The 14,400-nt window shown below is 41.5% G+C and overlaps 1 protein-coding gene across 1 annotated transcript; it reads right to left on the bottom strand.

Annotated features, from left to right (window-relative positions):
- Positions 1 to 1,122: 1,122 nt before the first annotated feature.
- On the bottom strand, positions 1,123 to 13,285 carry LOC121876481. The gene is made up of 15 exons (XM_042381583.1): positions 11,681 to 13,285; positions 11,300 to 11,536; positions 10,560 to 10,876; positions 9,567 to 9,650; positions 9,127 to 9,333; positions 8,834 to 8,987; positions 8,516 to 8,679; positions 8,119 to 8,226; positions 7,716 to 7,853; positions 6,569 to 6,730; positions 5,576 to 5,665; positions 5,117 to 5,273; positions 4,354 to 4,565; positions 3,364 to 3,529; positions 1,123 to 2,085 (listed from the first exon to the last, which is right to left on the bottom strand). Exons 1-15 carry the CDS (start codon positions 13,272 to 13,274, stop codon positions 1,868 to 1,870), a joined length of 4,008 nt encoding a protein of 1,335 aa, XP_042237517.1. The 5' UTR covers positions 13,275 to 13,285; the 3' UTR covers positions 1,123 to 1,867.
- Between the last annotated feature and the right edge of the window lie 1,115 nt (positions 13,286 to 14,400).

Consider the following 14,400-nt stretch of genomic DNA (forward strand, 5'->3'; position numbering starts at 1 on the left):
GGAAGCTATGGGACTAGAGTGAGGAGAGCGGCAGGAACGAAGAACACACACGAATGTTCTCATTACATAATACAAACAATCTCCTGTTTATTGTCACGCCAATAATGTACATTGCATAAGCTTATTTGGTTATACACTGGACATCTGGACCGAGCTGGGAACATATGCATATCACATTTGCAGTACTTAAAGTGGTCTCTCCAGATCAGGCAGCAAACCACCAGGCAGGCGGACCATGATTTCGCTCGACGACGGGCAAGGGCACTCCACTGGTTTGCCCGCCAATTTTGCCTGATAACGGGCATTTAGCGCGTGCCCACCGGGCACTGCTCGATCGTGTGGACGGGCCTTAATTAATACCTCTCCCAACTCCCTTCTAGTGTTTCCCAATAAGAGATATATAAATTAGAAAATATTCGTAACGAGGAAATTCACTGCTAACATTGCCACCACCTACTATGAATATTGTAAAATGCCATATATAGATTACTAGCGACAGTTCGTTTTATCCAGAGTAGGTATTGTCTTATGCAGACTCGGAAGTAAAGATTAATCTTGCAAACTGTGTGTAACGTCGTAGTTCATGTTGATGGTTAGGTTGTGGCATTAGTGTATTGATCATTTAGGAAGATGTTCATTGTATGGCAATCGCAGTTCTGTCTTCTTATTGGCTCTACCTGTCCATGAAGAAAGATTTGGGCATTTCAATCACAACAGTTACCTTCAAATGTCGTTTTAAGTTAATTTGACCGAGTGACTTCTCTCCTGTTGTCCCGAAAGAGTTGGTTGTTGACGTCCAATATATCATTACAAATGTCTAAAATAAATCTTATGAATTTAAAAAAAATAGACTAAATTCCACATCAATAACTATTCTGTTAGGCCAAAATATACTGAAAAAATATTTCAAGGATAAAATCGGTAGACAAAGAAGCAGCTAACCACAGTAAATATAAAATTTCCTCCACTTTTAACCTAAGCATCCTCACTGTTCACCGTCGAGATTTGACACGAGGGACGTCAAAACGTTCTGCAATTCAGGGGTAAAGCAATATGGCGGGTTTGTTTAAATATGAAGGTTTGGATACAGTGTTTAATATGAATGACATTTATTGGCTCAGATGTCTAAATTTACACATTTGCTAAATTGAACATCGGTGTCATAAAATTAGGTTTCAGAGCGAAGGAAATTCATTGACATAAGGTGGGAGTGTACATCACATGCCCCCTCATATGTCACCGTAATAAACCAAGTCTGTTACCACCGACGAGTCTTATTAGGAAGTTTGGTTATAGCAATCCGACGCAACAAAGGTGATGGAATATATGCCTAGGATGGTTTGACAGGTTATTCGGTAATATGGTAACCAGCAACATGAACATTTGGGGATGTCTTAAGATTTCTGCCAGAGTTCTTGAACCTCAGCGCTCAAGATCAACACCATAGAATAGTCTCAAAGTAACGAGTTCTTTTACCATTCGTCCACATCGTACAAATTACCGTAAAAGGTCAGCAAAACTCATAGCTAAGACCGTATTTTAATCAGATTTTAGAAAACAAATTTAAAAATTACAACGTTTAAATAAATATTTAAAAGAGCTCATTGTTCAGCTTAAAGAAAATCAACATGTGCCGTATTTAAGTATGTAAGAACAAGTCAAGTTCTATGTTTCACCGAAGGTCCTGAGCTGGTCCATTTGTGGCTGTAAACAATCCAATAAACTTATTATCCATCTACTTAGTAAATGATTAAGTTCCTCAGATCACAGCGCAGGAAGAATGTGGAGAAGTCGTCCAAGTCACACGATATGATGTAATCTATTTTGTCGACCAGATCACAAAGTTCTTAAGTTTACAAGAAGCCGTTTAGGGGATGTTGAATTCATTTAGATCACAATGAAGTTCTTTGCTAGGCAATGCAGCACCTTTCATTACAAGGCGAGAGAGGATGGTGGTACGGTCGTTCTGCCCCAGCAGCAGGTAATGGTCCTGGATGCCAGGCACGTAGCGATTGGGCACTGTCAGGTGTTGAGACCAGCCAACCCGCGGTGTACTCAGGCGTGCAAATTCCTTCAACATTTCTCCTGAAACAGTAGGGCATCATTGGCGCTTTTGAGAAACATTGGTGTAGGGCAGCAGTGTTTACTTTAGCACTTAATTATTCAACCTGGGACTCGAGTGTACTGGATAATTGACTGGTTGGGGTCAGGACTGGGAAGGAGGTCATCGATACATTAGCTTTGTGAAGGTAAAGGTCATGATGGAAGATAGATAATTTGTAAGGGAAAGTGGGAGCTCTTAAAGATAAAGCTGAAAGACGGACTAAAATTAGTTTAAGTAATGCAAGTTACATCTGTAGTAGATATGATTACAGTTTTGAGAAAGGTACTCAAGTCATAGCCGACCTGGAGATGGAAAAAGTGGACACGCAACAATGTTTGATTTATTGGAATAAATATCTGGCGTCGCAGCCTGTGGCCAATTCACGCCAAAAAAGAAAATTAAAAACGGTTATAAAAAATTCAATGAAGTTTAAATATCAAAATTAAAAACAACTATCGATACTCCTTTAAAAATCACATGTGGTTAATTCCTTCTATTTGTCAAAAATTCCACGACCAATTATTGAACTTCCCCGCTGAGCACTCGGAACTGCCAGAAAACTCCTGAAGTCCCCATGACGGATACTTTACCAGTAAGTGTCGCACTGTCAGTAGCACCAGACAGCCATCACAATAGGGCTGTGGTCCTCTGGCCATAAGGAAACTGTGGGTGAGGAGAGAGTGGCCAACACGTAGAACGGCAAGTCTCATAGCAGCGTGGCATCCAGGGATAGAGCTTTGTTGTAACCTCTCGCAATTTGTTGGGAACGGATAAATTGTCCCACTGCAGCTGCCAAGAGGCTTGGACGGCTGACCTGACTGCTTGGAAGAATCTGAGGGAGGGAGCACAAAGGAACATGCGAGGCAGCAGACTTGTCCACTTCTTCAGCCATCATTACCTCGCAGACACACGAGCAGGAACCCAACAGAAATCCACATTATGGCCCCGCCGCCAGAGGACCACTAGGCAGTTAAAACTATCTAAAACGAGAGGGTGGGTGGGATTGAAAGATTCCAAAGACAGTGCTGCTCTAGAATCACTGAAAATAAAATAACCCCCAGCCTTATGGGTGCAGATTTCTTTAAGGACTAGGCGTATAGAAGAGAACTCTGCAGAGGAACCGGTTGTAACGGAATTCTACTTCCGGAACAAAAGACTGCAGCACAAGCTAAACAAAATCGAATTCCAAATACCCTACTATAGTGCTGTAATGGAGTAAACAATTTAGAATTACTTGTAATAGTACAATATACACTCACCGATCAAGGTGTAGACCACAGGTACTCGGTTCTTCTGCAGGGCAATAATGATGTAGGAGCCAGTGGCTGGAACCCCAGCGAAGAACACAGTCAGCTGGATCTTGGCTGGCAGTATGTGTATATCCATCCAAGTCAGAGCCCTTCTTGGTATGTCCACCAAGTACAACTGCAATGATTGGTGGAATTGTTAATAATGTAAAACTGTAATGATTGGTGTAAGGGTCATTCATGTATAATTAATTATTGATTAGTGGGCAAATATACAGCTTCGATAATGGATAACAGTAGCTGCAATGAAAACCCAGCGTAATGCAGTGCATACCCTTAATGATTGGCTAATGAGCAAAAAAACCCAGCTGCGGTAATTGACTAACGAGGCTAGGTAGTGTATCGTCATCAATTACTGGTTAACATACAGCTGCAATACCCGTTTGCTTTGTGGGTACTCTACTCTTGCAACAACCTGATGATCTGCAGCCGAAATACTTCATAAAAAAAGTTTTTAGTTCAAGATTGCAACGATTGACCGAGCAGGTGATGGATGATGTACAGCTACAGGAAAATAACTGACCGAGTGAATAATAAACCTCTACAATCATTGCAAAGGATTCGGTCTTCAGAGCTCCAAAAGTTCTCCCCCATAGCTGGAGTTATCGAGGGACTGAATATTAATAAAAAAACGTAATCTAAAAACTATCCTGTATACAAAAGGTAAGATTATGAGAACTTAGTAAACCTAATCTCAAATTGTATACGAAATATTATAGTTTGGACAAATGAGGAACCGATCAATAAACTCCAGCATTATACAAGGCAAACTATCATGATTACAAGACTAATTTGTTCAGTCTCAATTGATCACCACATTGATAAAGACCTACATGATTCACCAGACCACTAGTACCATCCCACGATTCACCAGAGCACTGTAGTAGTAGCATGACCCTGGTACCCTCTCAGATTTCTAAAGTAGGTCATTGTGGTTCGTACCTCAAGCACGTACTCCTCTTTGTGCATCTTGATCCTCGTGACAGCCAGGAGGAGGAAGACGCTGTCGCCTTGTTCCAGCAGCACACTATCGTCGATCCTCTCTGCCACCTCGATCGCTCCTGGTAGCCCTCCTACAAACAGCGTGCCTCGTCCCTGGTGGCTTTGGAATGACACCTTCACCCCGTTCTTTGTCTCCAGCATCCTGTACATATCTGAGGACAAGAGCATTACAATACCTTGAGTGTAGAATGGTTTTATGTTCTCTGTGATGCGTTAAGTACAATAAGGACATGAAATTTAGTGTCCACTCAGGTTAAGTAAATTTAGATTCTTCCTCTGAAAATCTTACAATATTTGAGGATCCACATTCTACGTTTTCTCATTAATAATTACCACCTTAAGAGCCGAGCAATTTATGCATTTTATGGCAGAGGAAATTTTTCAGGGAAGTTGAACAGTAATATTTACAGGATGCTGTAGATATCAAGGAGTAAAACAAAGGTCCACCACTTTCCTACAGTTCAGAGGGGACCATTACCGTCTGCAGAAGTAGTAGAGAGAGGGTGCCCTAACAAGCACACCTTCACTTGCTTCTGATCATTTCTCTCAATTTGGGTGAAACTTTGTCCTACTGATACTGTAGGAGTTCAGAAAAAACATAGGTGGTGGTGGGTGCCAGGGAGATGTTTTGACAGTAAGGGTCAGAGCTAATCCTTCACCGGGGGCCCAAACCCCTCACCCGTCCACCAAACCTCATTCTTACCAACAGCTCCAGGGATGTTGGAAATCTGTCTGACGTCTCCTGTGGTAAGGCCGAGAGAGTAAGTGATGGTGCGGTTGGTGGCGTGCACGTAGAGGATCACCACATCGTCAGAGGACTCCTGTGTTAAGTGTTCTCCAGCGGCTAGCTCCCGGTGCACCTGGAGTACAGTTTACAGAGGCATAGTATATATCTACAGTTCAGTATCTGCTCCATCACTAGGAGGAAACCTTAAACCGGTTTCAGTTTATGGTAATATTTCAAAACACTTTATATCCGTGAATCTTCACCAATGACAAATATAAAAACAATGGATGTATAAACCAATTTGTTATCTGTTTGCATAACTAAGCAAACAGTCTTGCACGTGTAATAGCTCAGTCAATCGTGCTAAAGAATTCAAATTACAGGAGGCAGGACAAGAGCCAAAGACCAGGTACGACAGTGTGAAGTTCGACTTACGATAATGGAGGTTTTCGTTAGTTTCCAGATGACGCTGTTCCTCCTGGTACAGCTGTTGTGATAACCAGAAGCAGCCATCGCCAGATACACCTACAACAAGATAGGGTTATAACTTTACCTATAACTGTTGTGTTAGTGATAGATCAAACGTCCAGAGGGAGTGAAAATATTGTCGTCAGAGATGTAGGTGAAGAGTAATGTCTGGGTGAATGGAGTCCATACTTTATGAAGCCATCTTTGCTTGGTGGTAGACCAGTAAAGTCACTTAAAACGGTACAATGACGATATGACTCCAGGAAAAAAGAAAAAACTTTTAATCACTGCTCTAACAACTGGCACATCAAATACAAGATTGCATTAACGAGTTGCGTTAAAACAAAACTTCTTAATAAAACCATCCATATTGCTGCTCAAATTAAAAAAAAATATTGGATATTTACATATCAGGATTTAGCAATCCTTTCTGGGAGGTTAAGGGACCAACCACTTTCCCTTTACTACACTCGTATTCCCCCAAACTAATGTAATATATTCACCTTAATCGATTATGTTGTCCATAATGTTTGAGATGAAGGACAACTTAACTATTAGAATATATGAATGTTGGATGAAAATTAGACGTCTTGAGTGGATACAGTGCTCGGCCCCATAACATCCAACTGTAAATGTGACCTAACTAGACGTAAGGTGGTCAAGTAGTGCCAGTTACTGGTGTGCTCTTATGTACCTAAGGCACACACTGTCACTAAAGTTGAATAACCTTAGTTATACGACACTTATTATTTAAGAAAATTAACAGGAATTACGCTAATAATACCAATACTAAATAATAAAACTATAGTAAATATATCCCTATGCTCAACAAAAATAACTATTTAGGTGAAGTGTAAAATAATAACGTGTGTTTTCAATAAACTCTACTATTGATCTGACAGTTTGCGAGTACAAGTGAAACTCCTCGTACGCCTCTTTACAATGCTACCCGATGCTCACCTCATAGTTAGTGCCGCCCAGAAAGAGCCAATGGTGACCGTAGCCGGACCCAGGAATGGTATACATCAGTTGGACGGTCGGCGTCGTAGGGTTGAAGCTGTACAGAGCCGAGTCACAATTTCCTCCTTCCCAGCTCATCACAATGTATGACATATTGAAAGCCTGCAAGTAAATACAAGAACTCTTCGAGAGACCTTTAAAAATTGACATGGTCGATTGATCCCAGAAATATTTATTTTGTCAAAGTCCACACACGGGACTTGTGAATTTACACCACTTCAAGGCGCCGGTGTTGGTCCCAGGAAAACACCTGAACAAGATTGGTTTCAACTCAATACATCGGCTAGTTCAAATACCTTCCAGTCACATGTCGTCCCCAGATTGAAAAAACAGATACAGATGTTATCAGTAAAGGTGGACGTTATGTCAGGTGTACAACGAGTAATGGAGGAAGCTACCCGACATCCATAAAATTAAATTTCCTGGACCAGTCCATTTACAACTTTCATCTGTCCCAAGCAAAAAAAAGTCAGAAAATCTAGTCCAAACGCTAACATTGTAATTTAACCTGAACGAGGAGGGCAGCATAAAAGCAGTGGGATGCCAAATTAGACTAACCACAAACGCTCCTAAATGCCACACATCCGTTACCTGTCCTTTCTCTTCCCATAAGCCAGGAATTAATATAACACTAGGTAGAAATGTCATGAAGTTGCACCTTAATAGGATCATCGCTAATATGGGTAACATTATGACCGCTTCATGAGCAAAGAAAGCAAATACTTTCAGTTCTGTGGTAATGAAAACTTATTACATCTACATGCATTGGAATTAGTACTGTGTTTAGAACAAGGCTGCCATTAGGGGCTGGCTAGTCCCCAGCCAAACTTCAAAATCCAACAGGTGAGAACTATGAGAACCAAAGAGAAACATTAACCACTCTAAACTACAAAAACACTTTCTTGGCACTAATGACAAAAATAAACCATCCTAATGTGTCATTGCTCCTTCACCGAATTTTCAAATATAACTAGAAGTTTTTAAACCCCTGTGGGCCATGGGACAAAAAAAAACTACTGCCAAGTCCAATCATCTGGCTTTCAACCACTGTAATATACACCAAATGATGCCTCTGGCGAGTACTTACAAAGAAGGTGGCGGAGGAGTGCCGTTGGCGAGGAGTCAGGTATTCATAGATGGAGGCGAAGTGGTCACCCTCGAAGATCGCTTTCTCCAGCATATCGTAGAGTGTTATGATTGGTGAGCACGTGTTCTTGTACAGCAACTGAAGGAGTGTACAGGAAACGGCAGTGGATTAACTTCCGAGTATTGTAGATACTGAGCATGATAGCAAGTACTTGAGTGTACCCTGAACTGAGCAAGCCTCTGATAAACACTCAAGCTACAGTAGTTAACAGAACACAGCTACACTTTAGAGGCACATACATCAGGCTGAGGACAGGAAAAGTCGGTCACTGAAGTCTTCTTATACCGTATTGTGATATACCTACACAACGTAATGTGTGACTACGCCTACAGCCACTACATACCTCTAATTCTGACTTGGTCTTGTTGAACCTAGTCATGACGGCTGTCATGTTCTGGTGGAGATCCCTAATCCTTAGCGGCTCCGTAGAAGGGTCGCGCAGCAGTGCCTCCTGATGGTGGACGTTATTATAGGGAGAGTAAACACGCCAGAGGGCTATCATTAGTAACAATTATGACTACAACAGCAGCAAGGATATACCAACAGACGTGGATTATATAGTTTATGGTTTGTAGGATACCAATGAACTAAAAAAATACTACACGAAAAGAATCTGAATTCTCGTAAATTTTAAAGAAGGTAAGTTGGTGTGACAAACCATTATTGTAGTCCATCCATGAAGATAAAACTTAAAGACATTACATAAATGAAAGTTAAATATGCTTAAGGGACAAGTTTACCAAGAATATGACTGGTCCCTTGAAGACCATGGCACCAGTGATGTCCGCGGGTTCGTCAACAAACCAGGCGTTATTGTACAGCTCTGGAATATTAACACCGTTCACGATGCCGGGAGTGCAGGTGAGGGTCGATACAGTCAATGGAGAGGTAAAGATCACAGAGCCTGGTTAGGTGAGAAGACAGGCGTGGAAATGTGTAAAATGACATAATAGTCAAGGACTTGGCTTATTAAAAAACAGAAGTATTCAGGCAACGATAAATAAACGGACCAGGTGTTATTATCTTCGTATATTGGCACTAACTATGACTCGTCTTACCTGTAATTTCTACATCTGCATTCAAAGGTATCGCCTGCTCCGACAAGTCAATTTTCTTGTTTCTTCCCACAAGACCAGTCAACCTTATGTTTTTGTTGACCACAAGTGACCCAGCAAAGGTTACCCTGCCAGTCACATTCTGGCCGTCCATAGCCTGTCAAACACCACAAGTCGTTAGAATCCCTTAGCAGCTGTCAAATTACCTTTAAAATCCTCACCCTTCACCTACACCATGAATTATCTTTTGCTTAACTATATGCTGTGCCCTTTCCTTATCTAGCCCTCAAACCCACCTTCATGGTGTTCGCCACTTCCTGTGGCAGGTTGTAGGAGTTTACGGTGCCATCCACTACGACGTCAAAAGTGGTGATGTTGCCGAAGGTGACGCTGAAGGGGACTGTCTGTACGGTGTGGGTGGTGAGGTAGTCCGTTTCCAGGCTCAGTCCGTTAAGATTCTTCGTCCTGATGTCGCCCATCACAGTCAAGTCCTTAGTGAACACCTGTAATCAGGCGAGTCAAAGAATGGCTGGGGCACACACACACAGTACTGTAGGAGGTTTTGATTACTATCTGTACGTAACTCTTATTCAATCATTTTATCAATATTCATTATCATTTCCTAAGAACAGAAGTAGTGTATCAATATTAAGACCAAGATTTACAAAGTCAAAATTCCAGTGAGATTTTCTGTTTTTCGGATTAAAATTGACAAATTGCAGCGATTGTCACTTACCAAAGAGCCTTTGAGAGTCTGGTTGCTGTGTAGATACACCGCCTCTCTCAGGAGTCTGTTGTAGTCCACCCCTCCCACGGAGCCCTGCAGAGAGTCGTGACCTTTACCTTTTTTCATAAGTTTTTTTTAGAAATAAACAAATCGCCCTTTGTACGTACAGTAGCTTGAACAACTATCTGTGCATACATTGTGGGAAACAATACGAGAGCATGGACGATAAATTTTGGTATACGAGGGCTGTTAACAGTCGCACGTAAAATTTCGGAGCATATCGAACCCCCACTTTTAGAGAATTGTTTTAGCTACTGTACCTGTATTTGCAAGTTGGTACTTAATGCATATCAATTACTGGATAGATCCACAAGAGGTCATGGAATTCTTGCAAATAAGTCGATTAAGAAAAATTACCCAATAATTAGAACAGTACGAAAATCAAGGTAGAATGTGAAGGAGAAGAATCCTTCTGGGAGTTGGATCACAGGAAATACTTTGGAAAAGCCATTAAGTGGCAAGAAATGGTGGGCCTATTCTCCTCCACCAAATTTCTCCTGTATCCTCAAGAAAGTCCATTACTTAATCGTTCTCGTGTGTCCGAGTACACTTTTCCAGTTCATGGGCCGTCAACGTTACTCTCACGCTAGTAATGCTGTACAATTGGGGGGACTACCGAATGGTTACCTGAACTTAATCTTTAAGACGTTTGATAATTTCTAAGCTGCACAACTAAACTACATACTGCACTCGGAAAACGTTATTTCAGGACCAAACCTTAGTTTTTATCCAAACGCAATCCACGAGGTGATGCTAGTAACTGCTGGCAGCTAGAAAATGGAAGGCGGCGGTAGTGGTACTGTACGTGATCTAGGTGTTAAGACACCGTACACACTCAGGAGGTTATTCCAAATAAACGAAGACAATTTTCGAGGACTATCTTCACAAATTCCAACCACTCGTATGACTTTTTATTTAAATGTCAAATAAAAATAAACTTACCTGGACAGTGAGTGTGTTGGCAATAAGATGGGGAGTTATCACACTCCCCTGCACGGTGATCTTGTGTGTGATGTTGTTGGCGACGTTCTTCAGTACAAGGTGCTCCAGAAAGTGTTTAAAAGGAACACTGTTTATGCTGCCCACATTGATGTTTCTGAAGGTCACATTTGACAGGAAGTTCTTCTTACCGGTGATGACAACATCCATGTCGTGCACCATGATACCGTCCGCCATCCTCTTCTCCGTGTCAATACCATTAAAGTAGCCCGAGATGCGGAAGTGTTCCACATTCATCTCGCCGAAGAAGGTCACGTTACCTGGAGTAATAGAAGCAATTATTTAAGACCGACTGCTTCCTATGACTATGTCTAGCACTATCATCATGACAATGTTGAAGATATCTCAAAAGAATGATACATAAATCAGTTCGCCTCTCCCCTGAGCCCCAAGATTTCGACTCGGGAACCCGAAGCCGCACTGATACATTATTCTATCCATAAATGCTTCAGATTCACGGGTCGGAACCTTTGGCCTCGTGGTTCGGGGAGCGGCGAACGAACATTAGTATTGTCTGTACTGTAGTATCGTTATGTTGTATTGCTAACTAGATCGTTTCCTGTGATGCCTGGTGCACCATTTCTACTTTATTTATTGAGGAATGGAATACGTTCGATTCATTTTTAATAATCCTAAAATCATCCTACAAGTTTTCTTTCCTCATGGTCAGTAAAGATCCTAACCGAGTATGGTGTCAGTTCCCAGGACATTAGACGCAGTGAGCCGGGTGAGGTTGACCTGGTTGTAAAGACCCTTGATGGTGACATTCTTCTTGGCCTCCAGGTTGAGGAAGGTGTAAGAGGCACTGATCGTCTGGTCAGTGTGCCGGGTCAGCATTTTGGTGCTCAGGTCGATACCATTGATAGTCATTGCCTCGATGTTGCCCAGTACTGTCAGCCCAGCTACGTAGGTTTTCTTCCCTAAAAATAAGTAAAGCATACAGTGTTGTGATGCATCAAATTATAACATTTGGTTTAATGGTACCATTTCATTATTCACTTTCCTTACGGTTAACATTTTCATTACATGACCTAACTGATCATCTACACTGGGTAATTACTAACCTGTTATGACTTGAAGGTCAGTCGAGTCCTTGGAAACTAAATCTTGACTGAACTTGTAAAGGTCGATTCCGTTAACGCGTCCCCCCACTGCCACGTCGCTCCTCAAGATGATCTGACCCCAGGTAACGCCTCCACTTATTACATTACTCGAGCTTAATTTAACAGCATTTAGGTCAATATGACTTATGTTTAAGCCATTGGCACCCACTTTATCATACGTTGTTATAGGTCCGTGCACGGTAAGACTTGCGAACGTTACGGGTCCCGTGATGACAGAGGATTGGTCTTTCATGACAAAATTGCTTAATAGAGGTTCCAAGGCGTGACCATTAAGAGTCCCAGCAGTGAGCTGCCCCAGCACTGACACTGGTCCTTCGACAGTCAATACTCCGGAGTGATGACTAGAGGACGTCAAACTCACGTGTCTACTGTTAAGTAAAGATAAGTCTATCGTGTTTATTCTGGAGCCAGCAGTCATTTGCATGGATGTAGTGTACAGGGTGCTGAAGATGGCAGACCGTAGTGACTGCGAAGCACTGAAGGTCTGATCTGTACTCTTGGTCACAACTTTGCTCAAGTCTAAATTCCCAATCCCGCCTGTGATCTCCAGGCCCTTGGTCGTCAGTGTGCTGGTGAAGTTCTTCTTGCCTATAACCACTTGTCCCTCCTTGTTCAGGTACACTGCCGACTTAACCATTTTCTCCAAGTCAACACCATCTAATAGATCAACTGTCAGCGATCCGAAAGTGACATCATTAAGGAATTCTTTTCTTCCACCAATGGTTTGCTTACTGTTGGTCGTAACCAGGTTATCGAAACTCTCTCCGTTAAATGTACTTTTGAAGATTGCATCACGGATGGTCAGGCCTAACCTAAAATTCTTCTTCGAGGAAATCGTAACCATGTTTTCGTCATCATACACAATATCTTCTGCGAATTTAACCCAATCAAAGTCATTGAGGGATCCACCAAAAGACAGTGACGGCGCCTGCACAGCTGCCTCAAATACAACATCGAACTTCCAATCTGAAGTGTTTATATGCGACATACTGGCATATAGCTCGTCTAGATTGACTCCATCTAGTAACTTGGAGGTTATGTCTAGATTTCCTTTGATATAAACACCTTGGGCAAAGGTCTTCTCTCCAGTGATAATCTGTGATGTATGGAGAGTCACTATTCTGTTGAGGGATAGACCGTCCACTAGGCAGTCTGGGCCAACTCTCACTGAACCCACGTACAAATTCTTAAACCTCTTCGATCCAAAGCTAATATTAGTGTGTGTCTGAAGGGGATAGTCCTTTGGGAAGCTCTTGTCATTGATGTATCCCTCAACAATCAAGTCCCCCTTGGTCTCCACCGCTGTCTCGACAACCAAGGTTCCTCCCATCACGGCAGGCGCATGTTTGAATACCGTCGTCGACATGTAATAAGCGGTGTTGATTCCCATAATGGATTGTGCCTCGAGAGTGTCAATAATCAAGGAATTAAAGAAGGACAAAGAGCCTCGTATAGTTCCCCCTCTCACCGTAAGGGCGTTGGTGCTTAGTTGGTTAATGTCAATTCCGTTTACATACCCCGACACGGATACCATCTCGTCGACAAAAAGATCTCTGGTAAAGGTGCAGGAACCTGAAACACAAGAGACACACCTGTAATAAACAAAAATTCTACAAGTTTTATTTCAACATATGGTTTCAAGCACTACGTTGGGGAGAAAATGAAGACAAGTGGCCTAAAAAAGATAGATGGTTGTAAAAAAGTAATTTTTTTTATCGACTTCAACCGGTTATTGATGCAAGCAAAATTTTTAATATACAATAGAGTTAAAATCTATAAACAGAATAATATATATATATATATATATATATATATATATATATATATATATATATATATATATATATATACACAGTATAATGAATCAGTGTGGGTATAAACGAGTGGCCACCAGTCGAAGGGATAACGTATTAGTTTTCGAAATGTCGGTCTATTAGATGGCATATGACTGTCTGAAGTGGAGGACCTGTAATACCACCTCTCGTCGTCTCCTTTTCTAAGGGACAGTAACATATAATCATTAAGGCAACTCTCGCCATTTACGAATTGCAAGAAAATGCAGTAATTTTTCTTTTTTTATCAATATCCACACCGACTCGAGGAAAGGCGGAGGGTTTCAGAGCCAATAAAGATGAACAGGATAAGTTAAGCGAGACGGTATTATTTGATTTAGAATGAAATTTAAAATATCAGTGAGCGATTACCCGACTGATATATCGATAAATTACCTACGGACAAAACGAGTATATAATTAAAACTCGGGGTATGTGGGGTTGGTACTGGTGCAGCCTTGGTACTAAAAAACCCTAAGCAATTACGAATCACCCTAATCTTAACTGGATATTTGATAACGATCCTTCATTAAACAAGAATAAATTTACGATAAAATAATTAACAGTCGAGTGCCGTTTCAGTACGTGTTACTCCCATTCGTTCTAATAGGAACAAATGAACAAGAAAATAAAGATTTGTTTATTGAATTTGGTCTTGAAACATTCCAAAGACAACGACAAACACACATAAGGAAGGACTAACGAAAGCACTTGGATAAATGAAGAGGTTTGTGCTAGAAGAGGATTAGAATGACAACCAGAAATATGTACCAAGTGTCGTCTCTGCAGTCAAAAGTACCGCCTCTTCTGACAAGTCGATGCCACCAA

This window comes from Homarus americanus, unplaced genomic scaffold (genome assembly GCF_018991925.1).
Source record: "Homarus americanus isolate GMGI-L3 unplaced genomic scaffold, GMGI_Hamer_2.0 scaffold31742, whole genome shotgun sequence".
NCBI classification, from domain to species: Eukaryota; Metazoa; Arthropoda; class Malacostraca; order Decapoda; family Nephropidae; genus Homarus; species Homarus americanus.